Source organism: Palaemon carinicauda, chromosome 45 (assembly GCF_036898095.1).
Source record: "Palaemon carinicauda isolate YSFRI2023 chromosome 45, ASM3689809v2, whole genome shotgun sequence".
NCBI lineage: Eukaryota > Metazoa > Arthropoda > Malacostraca > Decapoda > Palaemonidae > Palaemon > Palaemon carinicauda.
The window spans coordinates 21,305,211-21,330,746 of record NC_090769.1 but is presented as its reverse complement, the minus strand read 5'-3'; the positions used below and the strand labels follow the sequence as shown (position 1 = coordinate 21,330,746).

At 42.3% G+C, this 25,536-nt stretch overlaps 3 protein-coding genes across 3 annotated transcripts in view; 1 reads left to right on the top strand and 2 right to left on the bottom strand.

Annotated features, from left to right (window-relative positions):
- Positions 1–18: 18 nt before the first annotated feature.
- Positions 19–16,321, bottom strand: LOC137635015 (mitochondrial import inner membrane translocase subunit Tim9-like). Its single transcript, XM_068367624.1, has 4 exons — positions 16,296–16,321; positions 15,940–16,026; positions 12,270–12,475; positions 19–492 (listed from the first exon to the last, which is right to left on the bottom strand). The coding sequence occupies exons 3-4, from the start codon at positions 12,465–12,467 to the stop codon at positions 391–393; spliced, it is 300 nt and encodes a 99-aa protein (XP_068223725.1). The 5' UTR covers positions 12,468–12,475; positions 15,940–16,026; positions 16,296–16,321; the 3' UTR covers positions 19–390.
- An 885-nt stretch (positions 16,322–17,206) lies between these two features.
- On the top strand, positions 17,207–20,451 carry LOC137634650 (aspartate beta-hydroxylase domain-containing protein 2-like). Its single transcript, XM_068367126.1, has 2 exons — positions 17,207–18,353; positions 20,043–20,451. Exons 1-2 carry the CDS (start codon positions 17,507–17,509, stop codon positions 20,267–20,269), a joined length of 1,074 nt encoding a protein of 357 aa, XP_068223227.1. The 5' UTR covers positions 17,207–17,506; the 3' UTR covers positions 20,270–20,451.
- Positions 20,452–23,312: 2,861 nt separating this feature from the next.
- The window catches only part of LOC137634975 (uncharacterized), a 43,426-nt gene continuing 41,202 nt past the window's right edge, over positions 23,313–25,536 (bottom strand). The window contains exon 8 of the mRNA XM_068367568.1: positions 23,313–25,155. Within this exon, the coding sequence (XP_068223669.1) occupies positions 23,477–25,155 (1,679 nt within the window). The 3' untranslated portion in view covers positions 23,313–23,476. The remainder of the gene's footprint in view (positions 25,156–25,536) is intronic.

The window sequence follows — 25,536 nt, the reverse complement described above, 5'->3', positions numbered from 1 at the left end:
AATTTCTTAATAAATTTCAGTTAGCTGGATTTCTTACGATGGAAAGAAATAATTCTGCAAAGAAGTATATTAATTTTTTTTCTTAGATTCTTATGGAAGAAAATTCTATAAGAAATACTCAATTGTACAGTAGTCATGTCAGATTATTTATTTATTAATTTCTTCTTTCCTCACGACAACAGAAGGGAATAAAGCACAGAACTGTAATACGAAAACGAGTCGATGAAATTTATAAATTCAAGACTTGATTCTACTTGTCTTTCGAGCCATGTATAAAGAGTATTGTGTGACTGGCTTAATTGAAATAAAACCTCGCTAAATATACCATCCTGAAATTCTACACTTATAAAAATTATAAAGTATTTTATAAAGTTTACCTAAAACCAAAATTCAAATTGCAGGCATCTTCCCAAGTTTTTGCGATGCGGCTAATGCATTTTCATTGGAAAGCATTTGAATTTCTTGGAACCTCTCAGATATTCGTTGTGTTACCTGAAAAAACACGAAGCTTATTATACTAATAATATATTGCATGAAAGCATAGTATCATGCATTTGCTGCCCACCAGTCAATGACAAATACAATATTTCCTGTTTTGTCTAATAATAAAGGAACTTTAATAATTAAATTTGTTATTTCTATACTCGCCTGATGTCCACATGGCTTCTTCCCTAGAAGCCTGTTTTATTGTTGTTTATCCTCAAAATTTACTAAAAATTCTTCTATTTTCTTCCCTTTTAAAATACACATCCCTAGTAAAGTGTTGGAACAATGGTGGTTAATGGTAAGGAGTACCGTATATTACACATTACAGTATTAAGTTTGGAAGTTTATTTCTATACTTGCCTGATGTTCACATAGTTTCTTCCCAAGAAGCCTGTTTTATTGTTGTTTATCCTCAAAATCTATTAAAAATTCTTCTATTTTCTTCTTTTTAAAATACACACCCCTAGTAAAGTAATGGAACAATGGTGGTTAATGGTAAAAATACTGTATATTACACATTGTAGTATTAAGTTTGGAAGTCTAAAGTATTGTGCCGCAAGCACTTACAGAGAGACTAGTGAATGCAATTGAACTTTATTTGGTCGGAGCTTGAATATCTATACAACCCATTCCAGTCAAGAACGGCACAAAAATTCAAACACAATGGTGCAGGAAAATAGAGGAATGAACAAGTTATCGGTGAGAAGGGAGACCGATAACGAAAATATACCAAACAAGAAATATAGTTACATTGTACGAGCATTTGTGATATACATGCGGTATATGATTCACTTTTACTTGAAATAAGTCAGTGGGGAGGAAGGTAGGCATATATATGAACATCAGGTGAGTAGAGAACAGAAATTTTATCAAAATTAACGTTTTATTTCTACAAACCTTCCCTGATGTTCATATTGCTGACTTTCCCACTATAATGGAGGTGGGATGCTAGTGAAGGAAGAAAATGTCGACAAGGAAATTATGCGAATTAAAATCCTGTACTCGCTCTTCTAATAGCTTGTGGAGCCCAGCTAAACATTTGGTGAGCTAATCTCTTGGGGAGTGCGAAAAACATGCCCAAACCATGGCAATCAAGTAATCTCTTAATAGTTTAATTTTTAATCCTGTCCTGCCATTCAACTCCCAATATCCTAATGAAGGCTTTGTTCTCAAATCTGCATTAAATTATATTTGTTTAATTACACTTTTTTATTATAAACTTTTGAAACAATACCCAAGATTTATTATTTGTTAGATTTGTGTTTGTAAATTGAGGACCCTCTAGTAATTTATATGAAGTAACAAAAGAATATCACAAATTTTAAGTAATTTGTATTTTTCCTAACAATACTTACCTCGAACTACTTTCTTAGGAGTATCTGGGCTCTCTTCCCAACCGACCAGAGTTTTGTGTAGTTTACCCTAGTCCCGGTTTCTATGAGGGGTAACCTCAGGTGGAGTGGAACATGCCCTGAGGCTATGCCCAGGTCAGAGAGCATGCTTGCTCAGGTCTTGATCTCCAGTAAGTTCTTGATAGCTTAGGTATCTATGAAGTCCGGCAAGGCACTCGGGGTAGGATGGGAGGGCCATTACCCGAAAGTAGTTCGAGGTAAGTATTGTTAGGAAAAATACAAATTACTTAAAATTTGTGATTTGTTCCAACACAGAATACTTACCTCGAACTACTTTCTTAGGAGACTTATACCTTAGGAGGTGGGAGTGTCCTTCAGGACCTAGAGACCGTGACGAGAATAGAAGAGGAACCTAGGTAGGAGACTAGGTTCTGCTGACCTCAAAGAAAAACACGAGAAAATAGGGAAAACTACGCAAAAAAACCATCTGAGTGTCTAAGTAACTCACTTCTGCAAGAATCCTAGGAGACATGTCCTTCCAATGATAGTGTATCCCATGGCAGTTTCAGGGGGCTACCCGAGTCATTTCCGGTAAGGGAATAGGGGAAGGAAGAACAAGGGGGCTCAGGAAGGAACCTGTGTCTCTTGGACTCGCTACCCGCAGTTACCACTGGGGCTACACCATTAAACCATTTGGAGCGCGGAAATGACGGGACCGAGCGAGAACCCGCCCAGGGACTTTCTCGAGCAGTCCTTCAAGCAGTGAGCCGTAAAGGTCGACTGGTTAGACCAAGTACCTGCCCTCAGGCTTTGGCCCACTGCCATGTTCTTCTCAAACGCCAAAGAAGCATTTAGACTCCTAATGCTGTGGGGTCTGGGCTTTCCTGGAAAGGGGGGACACCTGCACTACTGTAGGGCCTGACGATCACCTGCCTTATCCATTAGAAGAAAGTGTTCTTGGAGACTGGCTCCTTCACAGTCCCGAGGAAAACGAACAGACTCTTGATCTCGAGATGAAGTCTAGCTGTCCTTTCTAAAAACTGCCATACTGCAAGTCCCTCGGGTTGTCCGAGCGAGGGATTGCTGGCACTGAGAACAATTCCATTTTGGGGGCCCAAACAGCTGGATTCTGAGTCTTGGCTACGAAGGAGGATAAGAATCTGAAAGTAGTTTCTCGTCAGCCCTTCGAGCGTGAGATCCCGTATGACAGGCCAAGAATCTCGCCTACTCTTTGCTGATGCCAGATCTAAACTAAAGACTGCCTTGAGGGTGAGCTCCTTGTCTAGAATGTCTTTTAGAGGCTCGAAGGGAGGTTCCAAAAGCATCTTCAAGTACCCTAGCCACATCCCCCAGGGGCACTCTAACGGCTTGGGGGAAAAACGACTGCTCGAAGCTCTTGAAGAGCGTCGAGATCTACTTGGTGGCACTCAGGTCTATGTCCTTCAGGAGGAAGACTAGGGATGGATAAGGCCACTTAGTCCCTGAGATAGACCAGGAAGTCTGCTATCTCGTGAATGGAGGCCCCTAACGGCCTGATGTTCTTCGAGGAGCACCCCTTAGAAAAGGTAGCCCACTACGCCTGGTACACCTCGACTGACGAACGCCTCAGGTACCCTGACATTCTTGATGCTGTCCTCGACGGAAATCCTTCCTTTTTCAGGAGTCGCTCGATAACCTCCACGCGTGAAGGAGGGACCAAGGGTTTTTGTGGAACCTCTGGAAGTGAGGCTGCCGGAGAAGGTCTGGTCTGTCTGGAAGTGGCCCAGGTGTAAGGCATGCCAGTTCCTTTAGATCCGCGAACCACTCTCTCCCTGGCCACCAGGGCGCTACCAAAGTCACCCACAGGTTGGCCGTCCGTCTCATTGGAAGCTGTCCTCGAACGCTGCTGCTGGATCTGGCACAGGAAAACAAAACACGGTGAGCTGTGCGTTTAGTCTCGTGGCGAAGAGGTCTATCACCGGCGAGCCCCACTTCAGGGTGTAGGAACCACTCGGGCCCTACCACTCGACCCTTCCAGTTGAGGCCGTCGGCCAGGCCGTTCCTCTTCCCCGGAGAGAACCTGGCTGAAAAATTAATTTGTTCCACTTCAGCCCATTCTAGGAACTCCATCGTGGAACTGCACCGTTCCTTCGACTTCAGTCCTCCTTGCTCTTTCACGTAGGCACCCCGGATCCACGGAGCTTCCCCTGGGTAGATGGACAATCTCTAGGCACGCTCTTTGTACGGGCCTCATCTCCAGCACGTATATGTGCAGGTTCGTCTCCTCGACTTACCATTTACCTTTTGCCACTTTATCGAGAAGATGGGCACCCCAGCTCTCCTTGGATACGTCCGTGCACAGGAGCATCTCCGGAGGGTCGGCAGAAAAGGGCATTCCCTTGAGGGTGTTCGTTCCGATTGCTACCACCCCAGGACTTCCTTGTCTCTGGGGACACCAGGACTTCCTCGTCTCTGGGGACACCAGGACTATCTAGTGCGGGGAGTCCTATCAGTCTTTGCCAGACCTTGGCTCTCCTGGGCTGGCCCGACAGGAAGGGCCAGAGTATCTGTTTCAGGGTGTCCAGTTTCTCCGCTGAGGGGAAGGCCCTCGCCATCCGGGAGTCTAGAACCAACCCTAGGTAGGTCATCCTGGTGGAGGAAATCAGCCGGGACTTCTCCAGGTTGATGATGATACTCAAGACGTTGTGGAACTGCAGGCGCTTCTCGTCTTGCTCCCTCAGTACTTCCTCTGAGACTGAAAGCAACAACCAGTCACCCAAGTACCGAATCTGGCGGACGTCCTGTTCGTGCGCCCAGCCTGAAACTGTTGCGAAGACCTTCGTGAAGCCCTGAGGACTGTCGACAGTCCGAAGCATAGGGTTTTGAACTGCCATGTTTTGGTACCCCATTTTACCCTTAGGAACCTCCTGTTGGAGGGATGAACCGGGACCTGGAAGTAGACGGCTTTGAGGCCTATGGACCTCATGAAGTCCTCCTCCTCCAAGGTCGCTAGGACCGTCTTCGGAGTGTCCATCTTGAAGTCGGTGGTGTACACGAATTGTTGAGGGCTGAAAGGTCTCCAGAACCCTGTTGCCTTCTCCACCAGGAAGAGCCTGTTGTAGAACCCTGGACTCGGTTCTCGACTGGTTCTACTGCCCCTTTCGCCAGCATTGCCGAGCCTTCTTCCTGCAATACTACTACTCTCCAGGGGTCGCTGGATGCCAACCACTCCGCCTATTGATCTGGGATCCGAGGTGGAGGTCCGTTAGGAAGGGCGGCTTGTACCCCTCCTTTAGTACTGCTACGGTCCACGGATCCGCTCCGTGGTCCCGCCATGCTTGCCAATATCGTTTGAGGCATCCCCCACCTGAGGCGCTAGCAGGAGTAGGGGGCCTCCCCTCCTAACTCCTTCGAGAGCCGCGGCCTGAACGCCCCCTCCTGGAGTCCGAGTAGGAGGGTCTAAAGGTTAACTGAGGAGTCGAAGCTCCCCTACGGGAGGCAAGGCAAGGGAAAGATTATGTGTGCCAACTTCTACATCCGACGGGCGGACGGAGCCGAAGAGGTACTGGGCAAAGGTGCGGGGCTCTCTCTTCAGCGGCCTCTGAGGCAGGCACTGGAGAGGCAATAGCCCCGTTCGACCCGCTCGGGGGAAAACCACTCTGCCTTCGTCTCGGATGAAGCCGTCATGGGCCTACCCCTTCCCGGGGAAATCCGTGGGGTTTAAGTACCCTGCTATGTCAGCAGCCTCTTCTGATGCTTGGATGGGGCTGGCCGGGACAATGGCACGGCTGGCTCCATCACGCCGGGACAATGGCACGGCTGGCTCCATCACGCCGGGACAATGGCACGGCTGGCTCCATCACGCCGGGACAATGGCACGGCTGGCTCCATCACGCCGGGACAATGGCACGGCTGGCTCCATCACGCCGGGACAATGGCACGGCTGGCTCCATCACGGATGGAGCCGCCGGAACGGAGGTAGCCGTCATGGGTGTGTCAGCGGCCACCTCCAATGCTTGGATGGGGCTGGCCGGGACAATGGCACGCCTGGCTCCATCACGGATGGAGCCGCCGGGACGGAGGTAGCCGTCATGGGCGGGTCAGCGGCCACCTCCAATGCTTGGATGGGGCTGACCAGGACGATGGCACGGCTGGCTCCATCACGGATGGAGCCGCCGGGACGGAGGTAGCCATCGGGTGTGTCAGCGGCCACCTCCAATGCTTGGATGGGGCTGGCCAGGACGATGGCACGGCTGGCTCCATTACGGATGGAGCCGCCGGGACGGAGGTAGCCGTCACGGGTGTGTCAGCGGCCACCTCCAATGCTTGGATGGGTGGGTGTGTCAGCGGCCACCTCCAATGCTTGGATGGGGCTGGCCAGGACGATGGCACGGCTGGCTCCATTACGGATGGAGCCGCCGGGACGGAGGTAGCCGTCACGGGTGTGTCAGCGGCCACCTCCAATGCTTGGATGGGGCTGACCAGTCATGGGTGTGTCAGCGGCCACCTCCAATGCTTGGATGGGGCTGGCCAGGACGATGGGACGGCTGGCTCCATTACGGATGGAGCGGCCGGGACGGAGGTAGCCGTCACGGGTGTGTCAGCGGCCACCTCCAATGCTTGGATGGGGCTGACCAGGACGATGGCACGGCTGGCTCCATCACGGACGGAGCCGCCGGGACGGAGGTAGCCGTCACGGGTGTGTCAGCGGCCACCTCCAATGCTTGGATGGGACTGGCCAGGACGATGGCACGGCTGGCTCCATCACGGACGGAGCTGCCGGGACGGAGGTAGCCGTCACGGGTGTGTCAGCGGCCACCTCCAATGCTTGGATGGGGCTGGCCAGGACGATGGCACGGCTGGCTCCATCACGGACGGAGCCGCCAGGACGGAGGTAGCCGTCACGGGTGTGTCAGCGGCCACCTCCAATGCTTGCCAGGACGATGGCACGGCTGGCTCCATTACGGACGGAGCCGCCGGGACGGAGGTAGCCGTCACGGGTGTGTCAGCGGCCACCTCCAATGCTTGGATGGGGCTGGCCAGGACGATGGCACGGCTGGCTCCATTACGGACGGAGCCGCCGGGACGGAGGTAGCCGTCACGGGTGTGTCAGCGGCCACCTCCAATGCTTGGATGGGGCTGGCCAGGACGATGGCACGGCTGGCTCCATCACGGATGGAGCCGCCGGGACGGAGGTAGCCGTCACGGGTGTGTCAGCGGCCACCTCCAATGCTTGGATGGGGCTGACCAGGATGATGGCACGGCTGGCTCCATCACGGATGGAGCCGCCGGGACGGAGGTAGCCATCACGGGTGTGTCAGCGGCCACCTCCAATGCTTGGATGGGGCTGACCAGGATGATGGCACGGCTGGCTCCATCACGGATGGAGCCGCCGGGACGGAGGTAGCCATCACGGGTGTGTCAGCGGCCACCTCCAATGCTTGGATGGGGCTGACCAGGATGATGGCACGGCTGGCTCCATCACGGATGGAGCCGCCGGGACGGAGGTAGCCATCACGGGTGTGTCAGCGGCCACCTCCAATGCTTGGATGGGGCTGACCAGGATGATGGCACGGCTGGCTCCATCACGGATGGAGCCGCCGGGACGGAGGTAGCCATCACGGGTGTGTCAGCGGCCACCTCCAATGCTTGGATGGGGCTGACCAGGATGATGGCACGGCTGGCTCCATCACGGATGGAGCCGCCGGGACGGAGGTAGCCATCATGGGTGTGTCAGCGGCCACCTCCGATGCTTGGATGGGGCTGGCCAGGACGATGGAGCGGCTATCTCCATCACGGATGAAGCCACTGGGACGGAGGTAGCCGTCATGGGTTTACCCCCTCCCGGGGAATCCGTGGGGTGTGAGTACCCTGGTATACCAGCGGTTGACCACGAAGCCTGAATGGGGCAGTCGTGGTACCGGGTATGGATGCCATGCTGCCGGGTCGATCCAGCGGCTACCTCCGCTGGAAGGATGGAGCTCCTGCGGATATCCATGGAGCCACGGGTTTCCCCGTGCTGGCTGGTTGGTTCCTTCGTTCAGGGCGGGCCATCGAAGAACCGGAGGCCGGGACAAGGCTGCCAGTCTGAAGGGGCGACTCTCTCCTCTGGGCGGGAGAAGTCGGAACCTTCGCGGGCTTATGCCTGTCGACCGAGACCTGGCTGTCGAAGTCTTGGAGGCTGGGACACGGCTGCCAGACCGAAGGGGCGACTCTTCGCTGTGCGGAAGGAATCGGAACCCTCGCGGACTTATGCCGGTCTGCCAGAGCCTGCTGTAGGGTTGCCGGGGTTCACGTCGAAGGACGGGCATCACCGTCGGAACGGGGGCCTCCGTCCTGGGTCCAACAACTCTTCCGGAGGTTCTTGTATCTGCGGGCCTGCCCGTCGAGGAAAACCGAGGGCCGCGCTCGTGACGAGCTAGGTGGCCTTTGGAGGTCAGGACTCGACTGCCAGACCGAAGGGGCGACTCTCTCCGCTGGGCGGATGGAGCCGGACCCTTCCCGGACTTACGCCTGTCGACTGGAACCTGCCACGATGAGTCCCTCCGTCGGGTGCCTCTGCTGCCAGAGGATTATCTATCGAGGGAGCTCGTCCTCGGACGCCAACTTGAAGGGCCCGGTGCCGCAGCTAGCTCCAGCAGCCTGTAGAGGTGAACCACCACCCACTCACTGCTCTCGAGGTGTCTTGAGCGCCGACTCTCGTGGCGCGACCTCGAGGGGGAGCGGGAACGCGACAACTTCTTGCGGGACTTCTCCCTTCGTCTCCTGAGCTTCCTCAGCGCCTCGTCTCGGGAGGCTCCTTCTTGGCGACGTCCTCGGCTGCAGAAGTGACTGAAAAACACGCCAAAGAAGCTGGAGAAGAATTAGGGACATTTTTCCCCCCATGGGGTCATCAGAGGAGACGTGGCCTGCTTGCACCAGGACTCCGTCTCCCATACACACTCCCGCAAGCCCCTCACTCGTCTGGAACGACACCACAACCCCACTATCCTGAAGATCAGACTCTTGGGGAAGGGCCGCGGGCCTCTTCCCCGCAATGGACTTACCTCGTCCCCTACTCTGGGTAGGGGAGGGTGGTAGGGAAGCTCTGTCAGATGAGACGCCCGGCGAAGCAAGGGAGGAAGGGACGCTAGTCTTCTTTGGCGACGTCTTCGTTGCCTATTTCTTCTTGGTGCTATACCGCACCCACTCAGACTCCTGGGGAAGAGCAATGGGCCACTTCCCCACAACTGACTTACCTCGTCCCCTACTCAGGGTAGGGAAAGGTGGCTGTATAAAAGAAGCTCCATTCGACGAGGCATCTGGAGAAGTAAGAGGCGAGGAGAGGCTCGTCTTCCTATGTGACCTCTTGGACGCCTTCTTCTTCTTGGTGCCGAAGCGCACCCACTGTACCAAGTTCCAGAACTTGCACTCCAGACACGTGGCTGTAAGAGAACATAAACTGCCCCTACACGATGAACACAGAGGATAAGGGTAGGAAGGGGTAAAGAATGAACACAATGGGTCCACGTGGGGACCGCGTAAGACACAAAAGGGGGATCAGGGACACAAAGGGTCGCACTGGGTAAGGAGAGAGCGTTGAGATGTTATCACGACGCGACCAGAGAACTTACTGGAGATTGAAACCTGAGCAAGCATGCTCTCTGACCTGGGGATAGCCTCAGGGCGTGTTCCACTCCACCTGAGGTTACCCCTCATAGAAAACGGGACTAGGGTAAACTACACAAAACTCTGGTCAGTTGGGAGGAGATCCCAGATACTCCTAAGAAAGTAGTTCGAGGTAAGTATTCTGTGTTGGAACAAACAGTATTTTAACTAATTCCCCTTTGTTATTACCAATTTTTTTTATTTTAAACTAGTAATATACCTAGGCAGCTTGAATACATTCTGGATAAGAGTTTAAGTGCTTCATTATGTTAGGGACAAAATATAAAAAGACCTGATAAAAAAAATTACCATTGAAATGTGTTCAAGAATACAACACATATCTTCAACCTAATCAGCTGCTCTTTAGGATAACCTAACCTAACCCATCATATGAACATTGAGGAACTTGGCAAGGAATCTCCATTGATAATGGAATTACAGACAAAAGGAAAAGAAGGAAAGCTGCCCAACTCCTGTATTTAACATGTACACAATAAAGTTGCTGATTAGTGAACATGAATTGTCTGGAGTATTAACCCTTTCACCCCCATGGACGTACCGGTACGTTCTTGAAAAAAAACTGCTCTTTACATTTTTTTTTTGCAAATTTTTGAGAAACTTCAGGCATTTTCCAAGAGAATGAGACCAACCTGACCTCTCTAAGACGAAAATTAAGGCTGTTAGAGCAATTTAAAAAATACTGCAAAATGTGCTTGAAAAAAAATAACCCCAAGGGGTAAAGGGTTGGAAATTTCCAAATAGCCTGGGGGTAAAAGGGTTAAAAGAATACTGATGTTGAAATGAAATAAAGGCCATTGCAAAATGTATCTCACCTTCTCAATAATTATGATAGAACCAATACTGTACTTATGACAAAATCACAATACTTCCATACATTTGGGCAGGAAAAAGCCAAAACACCCTAATACCGTAAATGGTTTAAAAAAAAAAAGATATGCAGACGAAACCATTCAAGTAAATATTGCAAATTCAGCATATCAAACTCTAAAAATGAATCCCAATGTTCTACAGCAGGGCTACTCAACTGGCGGCCCGCGGTCCGAATCCGGACCTTCTGAATGTTGTAGTTGGACCCCAGGCCCCAGGAGAAGAAAATATATTTGAGTAACACAAAGGTCCTGGTGATGGATCCTTGTAAGTGTAATTCCTCAGCTGTGAGTCAGGGGTCTATAGTACTTATATACAGTATTCAACTTACGAATGCTCCCAGGACCTTATGTAATAAAAATTTCCAGACCCATGTATACAGTGGAACTTGTCTAACTAGACCTTTCCTCATAATAGTTGAGTAGCCCTGTTCTGCAGTCACTCTGGTCCATAACATGGCAAAGAGGTGGTAAAACCTATCAACTGGTGAAGAGGCAGTAAAACCCTCAAACATTAGGCGTGGCATTCCAAAACACTTGGGAAAATATAGGAAACCAAAGCCAACCGGAGAACTTCTTTTCATGACACAAGCATGAAAAGATCCTGGTGGGTAAGTGCCAGGATTTACAGGCACTCATATTCTGTACAGTGTGCTATGGCAAAGCTGCCATGTATTGGTAAATTACAGCTACTCTATTGAGAATTTCCATGTTATGTCTGATAACATACATGAGTAGTTTTACTAAACTATATCATACATACATACATACACCAAGGCACTTCCCCCAATTTTGGGGGGTAGCCAACATCAACAAATGAAACAAAACAAAAAGGGGACCTCTACTCTCTACGTTCCTCCCAGCCTGACAAGGGACTCAACCGGGTTCAGCTGGTACTGATAGGGTGCCACAGCCCACCCTCCCCCGTTATCCACCACAGATGAAGCTTCATAATGCTGAATCCCCTACTGCTGCTACCCCCGCGGTCATCTAAGGCACCGGAGGAAGCAGCAGGGCCTACCGGAACTGCGTCACAATCCCTCGCCATTCATTCCTATTTCTAGCACGCTCTCTTGCCTCTCTCACATCTATCCTCCAATCACCCAGAGCTTTCTTCACTCCATCCATCCACCCAAACCTTGGCCTTCCTCTTGTACTTCTCCCATCAACTCTTGCATTCATCACCTTCTTTAGGGAAGATTTTGTATTTGCTGGCCACAGCCACAAGCACACCAACGTACATTTTGATATTACGTTGACTACTAGTCAGGGAACTCTAGATATATAACCCGAAATTCTGAAATTAGTGCTTTGCCATAGTCCCATTACGACAATATGCATCTTCTACAATATCCAAAAGTATGAGCATACTTAAAATATGGTAGAAACTTACTGGTGACCGAGACCTGGCCACGCGCTCTCGCTGACCCGGGTCGCCTCAGGGCGCGTATTCATCCACCACAGAGGGACCCACTAGGGAAAACGGAGATAGGGGAAACTACACAATTTCTGGTCAGTTGGGAGGAGAATCCCAGATACTCCTAAGAAAGTAGTTCGAGGTAAGTACTACGTGTTGGAACAAATGGCTTTTAGCTTTGAAATCTTCTAAATAGATAATAGTCAATTAAAAAAGGTGAAAATGCAAGAATCTCCATATATATAGAAACTGTCCCCAATAGCATGGGGTGGGACATTGAAGTCGATTCTAATGCAAAATAATTCCTTCAGTTAAACCTATGCTTAACTATCCATTCAGCTTTCATTTGCTTATTCTCCATTTGAGCCTTATTTCAAATTAAAGTGAACAAGAAAGGCAGAAGTAAGGGTTTAAAATCTAATATGAACTAAATGTAGTACAGTAAATATTTGGGGTTATAAATATTTTTATATACTCAATCAAATAATAAATTTGCCTTACCTTTGTATATTTTTCGACACAATTTTGTACACAATCTCCCTCATTACTTCTAATATTCCTGGATGTGAAGTCCCATACGCAATCATTGAAGCAATTTTCGCTCAACTTATTATATTGAACTAGAAAATCCCTAAACTGCTTCACCTGAACTTCTGCCTGAATCTGATCACTCATTGATGACATATCTATGTCCGCCATGTTGTTTCCTGCAATGCATGAAAAATACACTCAATTATCTTGAAACAATAATTTCTTTTAATACAAGCCACTATAATAAATACTAACTATGACTCTAGCATTTAATTCCTCAATTTGGGTTCTTTAAATGTCAAATGAGCTTCAGTATGGCCCTAATCAGAGGGGAAAGATGGTGAGCTTAATTGTAAGACAGTGATTTTACTTAAAAAGAAAAGAAAAGAAGGCAATTTTAAAAATCTAATTGAATTTCAACTAGATAGACGCTACAAACTTTAAGTCTATCAACTTAGAAATATATATTGCATAAAGTGGTTCAATTACAAAATCTTGACAATAAAGTAGCAAGAGGTGTGTGTATGTGTTGGTCTGCTATGATGGGAAATCCATCAACTCACCAGGTTGTATCCTTATAATTTCCTTCAGGTATAAGACAAATGCAAGGATAATTAGAGGTCGATAGAACTATGGTTTATAATTTTGAGAATTCTTAAGACAATATTAATTTTAATAATTAGAAGCTTTGTCACCAGGCACCAAAAATTTGTTGATAAACAATTTTGTGTTATGCCATAAGATGTTTTCACAACAATTCAGTTACATTTTATCTAAACCAAGAAACTTATTGATAACGCAATATGTATGGTAATCTTTCAGCACAGTATATAAATTAAAGGCTATATTAATCTTTTCCCTTTCTATTACAAAATACTGTAGTTTATTCCTTACTTCCATATTTCTATTTTTACTCTTGGCTGCTTTCCATGTTAGGGCCATCAAGCTAATGACATTTTGCTCTTTCATTAAGGTAATGTTAGTTAAAATAAAATATATATATATATATATATATATATATATATATATATATATATATATATATATATATATATATATATATATATAAATATATAGGGCTTAAAAATTAACTTCAAATTTGAAATAATCCTTCTAAAAACTATGCGATAAATAATTTCACATTTATACTCAATTATAGGATACAATTGGTAGTCTACTGGAAAGGGTTCGGGCCCGCCCCAGCTCGATAGTATCTAATAGCGTCTCCAAACCTTTACCTTGTGAGCAAAGGTTGGAGGTTTTGGGAGAGCCTATAGGCCTACCTGCTGATTCACCAGCAGCAACTACCTGGCGCTCCCTGATTCTACCTTGATGGAGAGTGGGCTAGGGAGCTGATCATACGTATATATATGATCAGTCTCTAAAACACTCCCGTCCCTTGCCTCTGCCATTCAAAAGCGACTTTTACAGGGTACCAAATTTGCAGATCTATGTTCACGTTACACCGATGGTGTAGTAATATATCAGACAGACGCAGACCAAATCTGTACGAATCATAGAAAGACATTACTGTACTGTATAAGGAAAACCATATTACACCAGTTTTAAAAAGAATAACAACGTGGTAAGCAGTTACCCTTAAACCTCATATTCTAACAGGTAGTTAATACCTCAGCCATGGAAGCTGGGAGGAGGTTATGTTTTAGCCCTTGTATGTATGTCTGTTTGTTTGTTTGTGAACAACTTCAAGGCCACAATTTTACCCATAGAGTCATGAAACTTTCTGGGATTAATCATATTGAGACATGGAAGTGATTAAATTTAGAAAGTCTTAGGTCAAATATGGAGGTCAAGGATGAGCAAAAGGTCGACCAAATTAACCCTAACCTTAACCCCAAGTTTGCACATGGTTGTCAGAGACTTCAAATACGCCTACGATCCAAATTGATTTTGGGAAAGGCAAGCTGGTTTTGAGAAATAAGCTGCCGTGGTGGAGATCTGCACTTTGAGTGCTTTTCTAGTTTATACCACATATCTCCAAAGATTTTGAGCATGTTGAAGAAAATGAGACAACTTAAAAGCAAACACTAAGCCTAGGATCACTATCCAAAAAAAAAACTATGTTCACTTGACAAAACTATGGTTTGTCCCATCACTTCCATAGGCTAGGATGAGATTTGACAAAAAGAAACTATGGTTTGTCTCATCACTTCCATAGGCTGGAATGAGACTTGACAAAAAGTAAATAGTTACATACATACATATGAAATATGAACAAGTAAGAGGCAATTAATATTATGTAATCTTGACAAACTATGGTAACTTTAATTGCTACTATAAAAGAAAGAATAATATGGCTATATAGGCTAATTACTGTATGTAAGGAAGAAGAAACAAGTAGCATACATTTGAATGCAAAATACTTTAGAGGGTGAATATTTAAAACAACGAGTAAGAAAACTATATTACTTAGTAAAACGAGTAGCTGGGTACATAATGAAAGGAATTTGGGGGTGTATGTATGGTAGCGGCCACCTGTATATATTATTATGTCTAACATAGAATACGGCAGCGTAAGGGGGGGTCGCAGGGGGGCATCAGCCCCCCCCCCCCTCGTTAGGTATCTAGGTGAGGACATGGGTTGTAGGTTAGGTTAGGGGAGAAAGTTTAGGTTAGTTGATGTCCATTTTTTCCTGAACGCGTGAGGAACTGACCGCTGATATACAAAGGCTCCGGAATATAATTTAAGAATTTTGACCAATACCAGTGCTAGGATCTGCGTGACCATTCAAAGTCCAATCTTAGGGGTTGTGGTGGCCATTGTGGTAACGTCCTCGACTGGTGAACACCAGACTGGCCTAACACAAATTTTCAGGTGTCCCCACCCAAAAGCCCGTTTTCATATGGGATTTGAAGCCTTTGTATATCAGCAGCCAGTTCCTCCCGTGTGGATTAAACTATTCATTTGCGACGGGATCAAGTATCATTTTCGAAGAGAGTAATTTTTTTCTATAAGAAAAAGTAGTTTTTTCCCTAGGTTACAATGCCCTGTAATACAGTAAAATAGTACCAAAATGGACATCAACTAACCTAAACTTTCCCCCTCTAATCTAACCTACAAGCCATGTCCTAACCTACTTACCTAATGAGGGGGCCGACGCCCCCCTGCGACCTCCTTTACACTGCCGTATTCTAAGTTAGACATAATAACACATATAGGTGGCCGCTATCATACATACACCATCGGGATTCCCCATAATTATAATTTACACCTGGTTCCTTATTGCTCACTCCGCAAAATAAGTTTGCGGGCACTATATCCATTTATAGATAGGGGTGGAGATAAGAAAAAAAAGAAAAAAAAAGAAAAAAAAGAAAAAAAAAGCAGTCAGAAATGCAGGTAGACCGAAATAACACAGTAAACAAAATATCCATTAGGGAAACTTTATACCGGTAGTGCATGCATTTGGTGAGAAATAAATTCATCGTAATATTGCTAAGGTAAGTAAGAAAATATAATATAAAAATAATTCACAAAATGAAAGCAAATAAGCTTCAGACTTGCGGCAGACTACCGGTAGGCAAAGATGAACCCTAAACCTGGAAGGAGACTGAATTTGGTAAATTTCTGCCTCAACACTCAGTATAACAGATTGACTTTAATAAGTTGGTAAGTTACCTTTAAAAAGATCGGCTCCCTTTAAATATTATCACAAGTAGGGGATGAGTGACACACTTGACGATCAGCTACCCACGAAGCGTGTTTCAGGGTTGCCAGATTATTTCGACTGAATTATCGTACATGAGCCTTGAAATTGTCGTTTTTCAACCAAAATTATCGTACGCAGTTTCAATATAATTATTAGGGTGTTACATGATTGACGTATTTCAAAAGATTTTAGTATAATTGTTTAATTAAACCCACACACACACCTACATTGTTTATACCTTAGGTATGTATCGTACATCGTACCGGACCCAAAATAATCGTACACGTACTATAATTATCGTACGAATGGCAACCCTGGCGTGTTTACTATTAACGACGTAACAGTTCTGTAATTTCTGAGTTCGGTTTCTCTAAGGCGATTTGCATTATAATATTTAGATTACGTCTCGTGTTCTAATTAATATTATATTAGATTGTGTTAAATAAAATATGATTATTATTTAGTTTTTATGTAATTTTAAATGCCAGCACTAGAATTGATTTTATAATGATTCCATAAAAGAATCTTAGAAATGTTTTGGAATAATCTTCAAACTGTGACACCGTATACAAGTAAATTTTTTTGGTTAATCACTATTGTTGTATACAATGGCCCTTAAAAATTGTTTATTTAAGGTGCAAAGAATAAAAAATAAAGAGTATATATATAATAAATATGGGGAAAAAGGAAAAAAATCAAAGAAATAGAATAAAGAAAACTAAAGAGGTGCCGATGTAAAGGCAAATCACTATTGCCCCACAACTGAACATGCACTTACATATTAGTAATAACTCTCCCACATGTCTAGCTGATAGAGGGGGAAAATTATATTTAACTGTATTAACAGATTAATTAAAATATTACATGAATTATAATTAAATAAAACAAGAAATTAAATAGTACCTCATTTATCTTTCCAATTCTTTACCATAGGAAACTAAATAACTATTTTTTTCAATTCTTTGCCGTACACCAATATCTCTCTTGCATCGTATGTGCAAAAGCACATGTGTTTAGTAGTTATGCGTTTTTTAATGTGATAAGAAAACAGTTATTATAATTTTACAGCTTATCTATACCTTGACAATATAGTTTTGGTGTGTATTACTTACGAGACAATACTAAATGTCATCGAGTACGTACCCTTTAAAAGGCGTCTCTCTCAAAATCAGCTGTTAATCCAAAACAAACATTGCTGTGTCAAGTGAAGTGATACCGTGAAAAGTCAATCAATGCCATCAATATAAGCTTTATATCTTACCAGTCCTTATTATCTGGGTACTATTAGGTGAAAAGGAAAGGATTTTAATTGAGCTGGGTTCTTAAATTCCAAGGGAAAACTGAAATATACCTTAAAATGGGGTTCAAAGGAAGTTTTACCTTTGTGGCGAATCGTTGATGGACGTCAAACACTGCTATCAATATAAGCTTTATAACTTACCAGTCCTCATTATCTGGGTACTATTAGCTGAAAAGAAACGATTTTAATTGAGTTGGGTTCTTAAATTCCAAGGGAAAACTGAAATATACCTTAAAATGGGGTTCAAAGAATGTTGCTCGACCTTTGTGGCTGGTCTCCCTGATCCAGCAGTACCCTTTTTACCATCGCTTTTGCTGGGAACATTCTTCGCAGCCCTTTTTCTCGTGATAGTTTACAAGAGACAGACAAATAAACCATACAGAGAAATTGCCTTTGATGTTGGGAAAATGTTGGTGTATGCATTGCCTTCCCACGAAGAGACTGATACCAAGGGTTTGTCTGCGTGTAAGAATCCTAGTTGTGTTAGATGTCAGAATTATAAAGAACTTTCTATTCAACTCATTAGCAGATATGCTGACATGAAAATAAGGAATGTACGACTGACGTCAAGGGTTGAAGAAGCCATTAAATCTGTGAAGGAGAATGTTAGCCATAACAAACATATGGATTCGGACCCTAAGCTAGTTGAATCAACTCGTAAGTTAAAGAAACGCAGGTCATCATATCAAAACCCAACCGTATTCTATATGGATCTTGCTGCAAATGCTTTCTGGAATGACTTTAATGTTTATGTTCCAGAAGTAGAGCTTTTGAAATTGAATTTCAAAATTATTTTGGAGGAATTTCAAGATGTCTTTGAAAGTCTACAGAGTGGCAGTAGTCATGGATGGAAGTTAAATGACATCGCTAATGGTCATTGGTGTATTTACCCGTTCATAGATCAAGGAGTCGCTGTCGAAAGGAATTGCCGAAAATGCCCAAACACGGCTACGATGCTCGGCTCATTGCCTTCCGTTATGAGAGACTGCGTGTTTGGAAATGCTTGCTTTTCTATATTATATCCCGACTCCCACATAGAACCACACCACGGACCGACAAACTTGCGACTGAGATGTCATTTAGGTGAGGAACAATATAAAATATAAGAAATGTCTTTACTGTATTCTGTTTAGGATTAATTAGAGCATTTGTATATCAGCGGCCAGTTCCTTAAGCATGCATTAAAAATGGACACCAACTAACCTAAACTCCCCCCCCCAACAACCTGACCTACAAGCCGTGTTCTTACCTACCTACCTAACGGGGGGCGTCAAACAACCCCCCCCCCTTACACTGCCGTATTCTTAGTCAGCCATGTGTTTTGGATTAGTTATTTGATAAATTTAGCTAGAACTTTCTTTGGAGTTCTAGGTACATTACTAAGCTCTCATCAATACTTTCAATACTCAACAAAAAGTTATTTTGTTTTATTATTTAAATTATCACAGTAACGACAAATTTTTGTATTAAAACTGACTTGTTTTAGCTATTAAATGTAGAGGAAAATTGCCGTTGAGTGTATTTTTAAATATGCTCTAAGACCTAGGATGGAAACTGATCTATTTTTATTGATATGAATAGTATATTGTTTCTCTATTAATTTTTTTAATCTATTTTAATTATGTCCTCTTGAAAGGAATAAACTTTCAAACAAGTTGACTTAGCTACATTCAAGATGTAATTTTTCAGACAAATCATATTTATTTTCCAACTCGAAGTTACCATTTATATGCAGTGTAATACAATTCAGTAATACCACACTTTCAACACTTTTGCCCGAATAATTGTGAATATGAGTGCCATACTTTTAATGAAGAAGATCTTGACGAAATATAAAAAATATGAAATCCCATAGTGAATCACAGACTGGCATAAGAGGGCCAGGAAATTTACGATAACGGCATGACAAAATATGATGATGCAATCTTTTAATTCTGATGAATATTTTGGTATCTCTTTGGCTCTTGGTCACAGTTACTGATATAGCTCATACATTACTCGTTAGCATTGTGTGTCTTCCGTGAAATTTTATCAATTCTATGACAACCTCCAGCTGATTAGAAAACTTCTTATGCATCCAATTCGTAAAGCTAATTCTCAGTACCATGTTAAAAAAGTAACAGAGCAAGACTTTACTGCTTTAACCCTTTTACCCCCAGGCTATTTGGAACTTTCCAGCCCTTAACCCCCAGGGGTTATTTTTTTTTCAAGCACATTTTGCAGTATATTTTTTTAAAATTGCTCTAACAGCCTTAATTTTCATCATAGAGAGGTCAGGTTGGTCTCATTCTCTTGGAAAATGCCTGAAGTTTCTCAAAAAATTATCAAAATTATGAAAAAAAATGTAAATAGCAGTTTTTTGCAAGGACGTACCGGTACGTCCATGGGGGTAAAGGGATGAGTTTTGTGAAACGTACCAGTACGTCCTTTGGGGGTAAAAGGGTTAATTATGTATGAAATTGATGACTGTTCTCATCCAGACAAAATATTTACTCCTTAAAATATTTCTAGCTCTTTATCTGTCTCAAAAATTTTAAAATGTTAAATTGAAATTACCAAACATTTTGGAATACTATACAGGGACACTTCTAGTTTAATCCAGTTATAAGTTATTGTGGTTAGGGGCTTAAAATGTCTCTGGGATCCAAATTAGAATTATTGCTATTATAAAGCTTTGGCACTATTGTAACTCCAAATGTTAAAGATATTTAGAATGTTTAATTTTGTGTGATATTAAGTACTTTTTGGCACTATAACTATATTTACTTTCAGGCTTAAAAATACCAGATGGATGTTTCTTAGAAGTCGGAGGAGAACAACGTAAATGGGAAGTCAAGGAGACCATCATCTTTGATGACTCGTTTGAACATTCTGCTACTTTTAAAAATAATCACAGTTCACTACAATCTCTGCCAAGAGCCATTCTGATGGTAGATTTTTGGCATCCTGATATATCTGGCGATGAAAAGAAAGTACTCATGGAATTGTTAGCTCCTTAACAAGCGATAAGGATAGAGTTGTTTTGGTTGATTCTTATAGTCATGAGTTAAGTGTTTCTATTTGTATGACTTACAAAGTCCCTTACTACTTCTCATTCTTTAAATGCACAAAATGTTAAGGCATCAGTAGAAGGAGAGATTTGTTTATATGAATGAAATAAATGTATTTATAAAAAGCTCAACATTTATATTAAAGTGCACACAGGTTTTTGTCATTTCAAAAGGTTTGACCCTTCACGAAAGTATTTTCTTAAAATGATCTTAAACTTTGAAAAATAAAATATGTATAGTATGTGATGATGATGGTGGGAAAACAAGTTGTCCCTACACAAATGTAAACTAATATTTTATACTGAACTGCCCAGTAAAGGAATAGAAGGACCATTATATATTGATATTAAGTACTTAAGATATCACTCTAGTCTGTCTGCAAAAGTGAGAATTGAACGTTAGTAAACACTTTGCTTACTTTAGCTTTTCAATCTTTGTTCACTTAAGTCCTTTGTATTTCTTGCATTCTGATGGTGGTGGTGTTGACTTTTTGAGAGAGAAAGAATAGTAGCAACTGAAATAAAAGTATACTGTACTTTGAAGGCCTCATCCTTGGATTATTGTGGAATGCTCTAGGTCTTATAAATTCAGAGGATTGCAAAGAATATTGAAAATTCACTACAGTATACTGTATAGTACTTAATTAGAAATTTTCCACATGTGTTTGCATGTAGGTTCTACAATAAAATATATGATCGTCCTTCATTATAAAATGATGGAGAATGCGGCCACATCGGTATACAATGATTATGATAATAAAGGTACCTCATTTGACTGTCAATTAACTAATCATACTTAGTACTGTATAGGTCAGTGGTTCCCAACCTGGGGGAAATTTCCCCCTGGGGGGAAATTTGAAGCTTCCAAGGGGGAAATAATTACACTACCTACTAACTAAAACAAGCGGAAAATGTCCTCACAGTACGTGCGGCAATTTGTTGTTAGCCATTCAATTGTGATATGATCATATCAGTTCTCAAAGACATGATATTCAAGGGGAGAACTGGAGTGTCATGCCCATTTCTGAGGCAGGCGAGTGGGCATGAGGGCTGGGCGGGGCATGAAGGGGGAAATCTGGATGGTTGAACTGGGTGCAGGGGGGAAATGACAGAAAAAAGGTTGGGAACCACTGGTATAGGTATTACCTTCAAGATGTGCCAAACTACAGACTATAGCAATTCCGGTCATTAGACAGAAGGAACTGCAACAACTTTCTGGCTCTGCTATGTAGATATCATAATTCTCTTAATGATGTTTTTACCTTTAATCCAGGTGATCTGGTTAAAGTACCTGTTAATAATAATGATTAAAAGAATGGGTAATCTATTCTCCTACCAACGCAATACTTTCTATAAACATATTTTATACCAAAAATCCAGAGATTAAATTTATAGAAATACATAATTTTTGTCTTTTATATATTGTTTAATTAAAACAGAAGCGAGAGCAAGAAAACAATGGAAAATATCAATAGTATCAACACATTTTAGATCAGTAGTTTTGCCAATTGAAAATATTTTACAATTTCTGTATTGGGTAGATATCAGTATGTAAAATATTGGTTCCCCTTTTTGGCAACATTACTGATTAAAAAACTAATTTTCAAGCCATGTCATTTCTTTTGAAATGAAGATCTTTTTGTTCTTTTCTTGCCATTTAAAGTCATTCATTATACCTCCACTATGCTAGTTAATAATTTAATGGAAAGGTTTACGATATGTCTGAATAATTATTTGCAGTACGGTATACCTTGAACGTTGATTTAAATTATCAGATTGGTTTCGTATTTTAACTTCAAAATACTGTGAAGGCAATTATGTAGTTTGAATACTGTAATTTAGTTATAGATTGTGAAAAATAAATGTTCATAGTAATATAATCAAAGAATTTATGATTTAGTGAATAAAATTTATTCAACTTCAAAGTTTTTCTTTATACTGAAAACATTTGGTCTAGATGACATTTTCATATTTTTGTTCAACCTAACAAATATATTATTAAGCTCACTACAGTTATTCTACCTTTGGCTTTTAAACTGTAAACTTAATCGACTTACCTGGGTTTAGTTGCCCATATTAAAATGCAATATAGTAGTTCAAATAAATGCTTATTTTAAAACCCTTCACTGCTTAGAACAGCTTGTCACTTTGTAGAGGCCTGTTAAGGGTCTGGGGTTAAAAAGTATCTTAGCTTGTAATCCTGAGCAGCAATTTGGAACTTGTTACATTTAATACACAATGCTGATTTCACCCCGTTCTTTTTAATACGATCCAAATGGCCACTTTTCTCTACCTTTTTCTTTGCTGCTTCAGCTGCAATGAGTTGATTAGCATGCCAGGACTTTCAATCCTCTTCTCTCCATTTCCCATCTTGTCTTTTTAATATCACAACCAATTCTTCTTCTGATTCTGCTATCAACCAAGTCATCTGCACTGCTTTGTAGCTTTCTGCATCATTATGATAATGAACAGAGTTTTCCAAACTGTTCTAAAAAATTATTCACCAGTCTAGATGACTGGGAGTACTGTGTAATTCCATTTTCATCTTCTCAAAGGCCTTTGACCTCTACATGTTATCTGTCCATCCCAAAATTTATATTTCTGGGTCGACCTGTGACGCCCATAGTCAAGGTACCGAAGGTAACGGTATTATTTCCTAAAGGGCAGGCCTGATCTGTCTGGACCAGGATGTTGTCGGTCTGGGGGTACGCTAATTCCAAGCTCACCCCACACAATGGGGAATACGCCATATCTACAACTGCTCTCATTGTTGCCTTGCCTATTACGGATAAATGGACAGGTCTTACTATTCAAGCTGACAAAGAAGGTTCAGCCATGCCGGCTCTTAAAGAGCCGGACCCCACCTCGGGGAGACCCTAGCCTTGATTTATCCCACTGAGACTTATAAACATATATCTCACCAGTAATGATGAAAGCGTCAAGAAATGTTATAAAAATTAATCATATTCCACACAATCATAAATATATGATTGACTTGAAGAAAAATACACCTCGATGCAAGATTCATCTTGTCGCTTACAATAGGAAAATAACAGCAATAAACTAATCTAGTATTTCAAAACTCATACAAATATTTTTAATTCTGAAAAAACTATGACAAAGGCTCATATGCATAACAAAACACCAAAATACTTTTTCAAGGATTCTGACAAAAGAAAGATTTGTAGTCCTCTAGATATGAAGTTTGTCTTAGAGATTTGAAAAATATTTTCTTCATTACTTTTTCAAACTGTAGATGAGTTAGCATAGGCTGATCCTTGTCCGTATATCTTAATTTATGTAAATCATCTACACATGTCTGACAAAGTGTTTGAACATTAATTTGTGAAATCTTATAGATATTAAATAATTCTTTCCACATCTGCAATAGTGCATTGACATTAGTCTGCCAAGTAAGGAAACAATGTTTTTCTGCATTAGATGAATCAATACTTTGTTCATTAGTTTTAGACACAAATCTACATGTAAAGATACCAGACTTCAGACTTTCAAGAAATCTCATATGATCAACATATTTCTTCTCGTAAGGTTTGCTTAATGTTTTAGAGAGAAGAAAACAATTTATTAATTTTCCAAGAATGAGAACAAACTCTGCAGTGTGCACAGCTTCTTCAGGAAGAACATCTGACGTAGTGCAAATGTAGATGCCCAAAGCAACTGCTTGACTAAAAACTTGCGATGCAACTTTGACGCAACTATCAAGAGATTTTTCCAATGTTATTATTTCAAGCACTGACTCCAACTTTGGACCAATACTTATGTCCTTCTGAGAATCCTTTTCGAGAAACTTGTAAACGTAGTCCCATTTGGCTAAGCCATTTCCAGTGTAGATATCATTCTTGGAGAAAGCCTTCAGGGTATCCAAAATAAGCACTTGGGGATCACACAAAAAATACAGTCTTTTCTTCCGTACTGTGATATATGGTTTGTCTGGTGTCACTCCAAATAGCTCTTTCAGAGAATGACTCACAGGATCATACATGCTCAACACAAATTTCACATAGATTTTAATATTTTGAAGTTTAATAACATATTCTTCCAGAATTTGCTTCACAAAACCGGCTTTAATGCTGTTGCCTAGCTGGTGGCAACCTAGAACATAATGCCAGCTCTTCTTCAGACTTTTCAGAACTAAAACGAGAACATGACCAACAGAGTTATTTTCCGAGTTTTCATTTATATTACTGTTCTGTTCATTTTTTGAGCTCTGGCTCAAGTCTTCCTCGCGAGACAAATTAGTATTCTCATCGGTGCTGTTTCGAACTGGAAAAACATGTAAAACAATTCCACATAATTTGTCCTCCACTTTCATTACCAAAGCTTTTCTTTGAAAAAAGGAGAAAATATAGGAATTCCAAAACTCATCATCGAAAGATATAGATTTCTTCCATTGTTTAACTGTTTTAACATCTGGAAGCCCGAACATTTCCTTCAAGTAATTGTACACTTTTGGATTCTTACTGTAGGTAGAAAGTGCAAATATATTCATTTTTTGACTGCTGTTTGACCTTTTAAAAGTCATTGTTTTTTTCAGATCTTTCCGGAAGAATGAGTTTACGCGAGGATTATTCAGTACGCCAGAAGGCTTTTCTTCAGGTACTCTAATGACAGTACCATCCTTCTTCACCAGTTTCAATGAAAAATCATACCCAACACTCTTGATAGTATTATCAGTCACATTTCTAGCTTCATTATCAACAGTAGTTGGATAAACATCAATGAAATCTAATGATATTCCATCATTATCATATGGGATAAGGCAAGCTGGGCCTGGTTCTATCTTGCAATGTAAATGAGTGCCTGGGACATCAGGACCTGTGGATAAGGTAAACATTTTTCATTTACGTAAGATGCAGTATGAATGCTCTTAACCCTTTTACCCCCAAAGGACGTACTGGTACGTTTCACAAAACTCATCCCTTTACCCCCATGGACGTACCGGTACGTCCTTGAAAAAAATGCTATAAAAATTTTTTTTTCATATTTTTGATAGTTTTTTTTTTTTAAATTCAGGCATTTTCCAAGAGAATGAGACCAACCTGACCTCTCTATGACAAAAATAAGGCAGTTAGAGCAATTTAAAAAAATATATACTGCAAAATGTGCTGGAAAAAAATAACCCCCTGGGGGTTAAGGGTTGGAAATTTCCAAATAGCCTGGGGGTAAAAGGGTTAACTGTAAATGGTATACAGTATA

What these genes read in the sequence shown, in the direction of transcription:
- LOC137635015 (XM_068367624.1), bottom strand. Translation starts at nt 12,467, where the DNA reads ATGGCGGACATAGATATGTCATCAATGAGTGATCAGATTCAGGCAGAA. An exon ending in GTGTCGAAAAATATACAAAG is followed by an intron (nt 493 to 12,269) that starts GTAAGGCAAATT and finishes GTGTTTTTTCAG; the next exon opens with GTAACACAACGAATATCTGA.
- LOC137634650 (XM_068367126.1), top strand. Translation starts at nt 17,507, where the DNA reads ATGGGGTTCAAAGAATGTTGCTCGACCTTTGTGGCTGGTCTCCCTGAT. An exon ending in GCGACTGAGATGTCATTTAG is followed by an intron (nt 18,354 to 20,042) that starts GTGAGGAACAAT and finishes ATTTACTTTCAG; the next exon opens with GCTTAAAAATACCAGATGGA.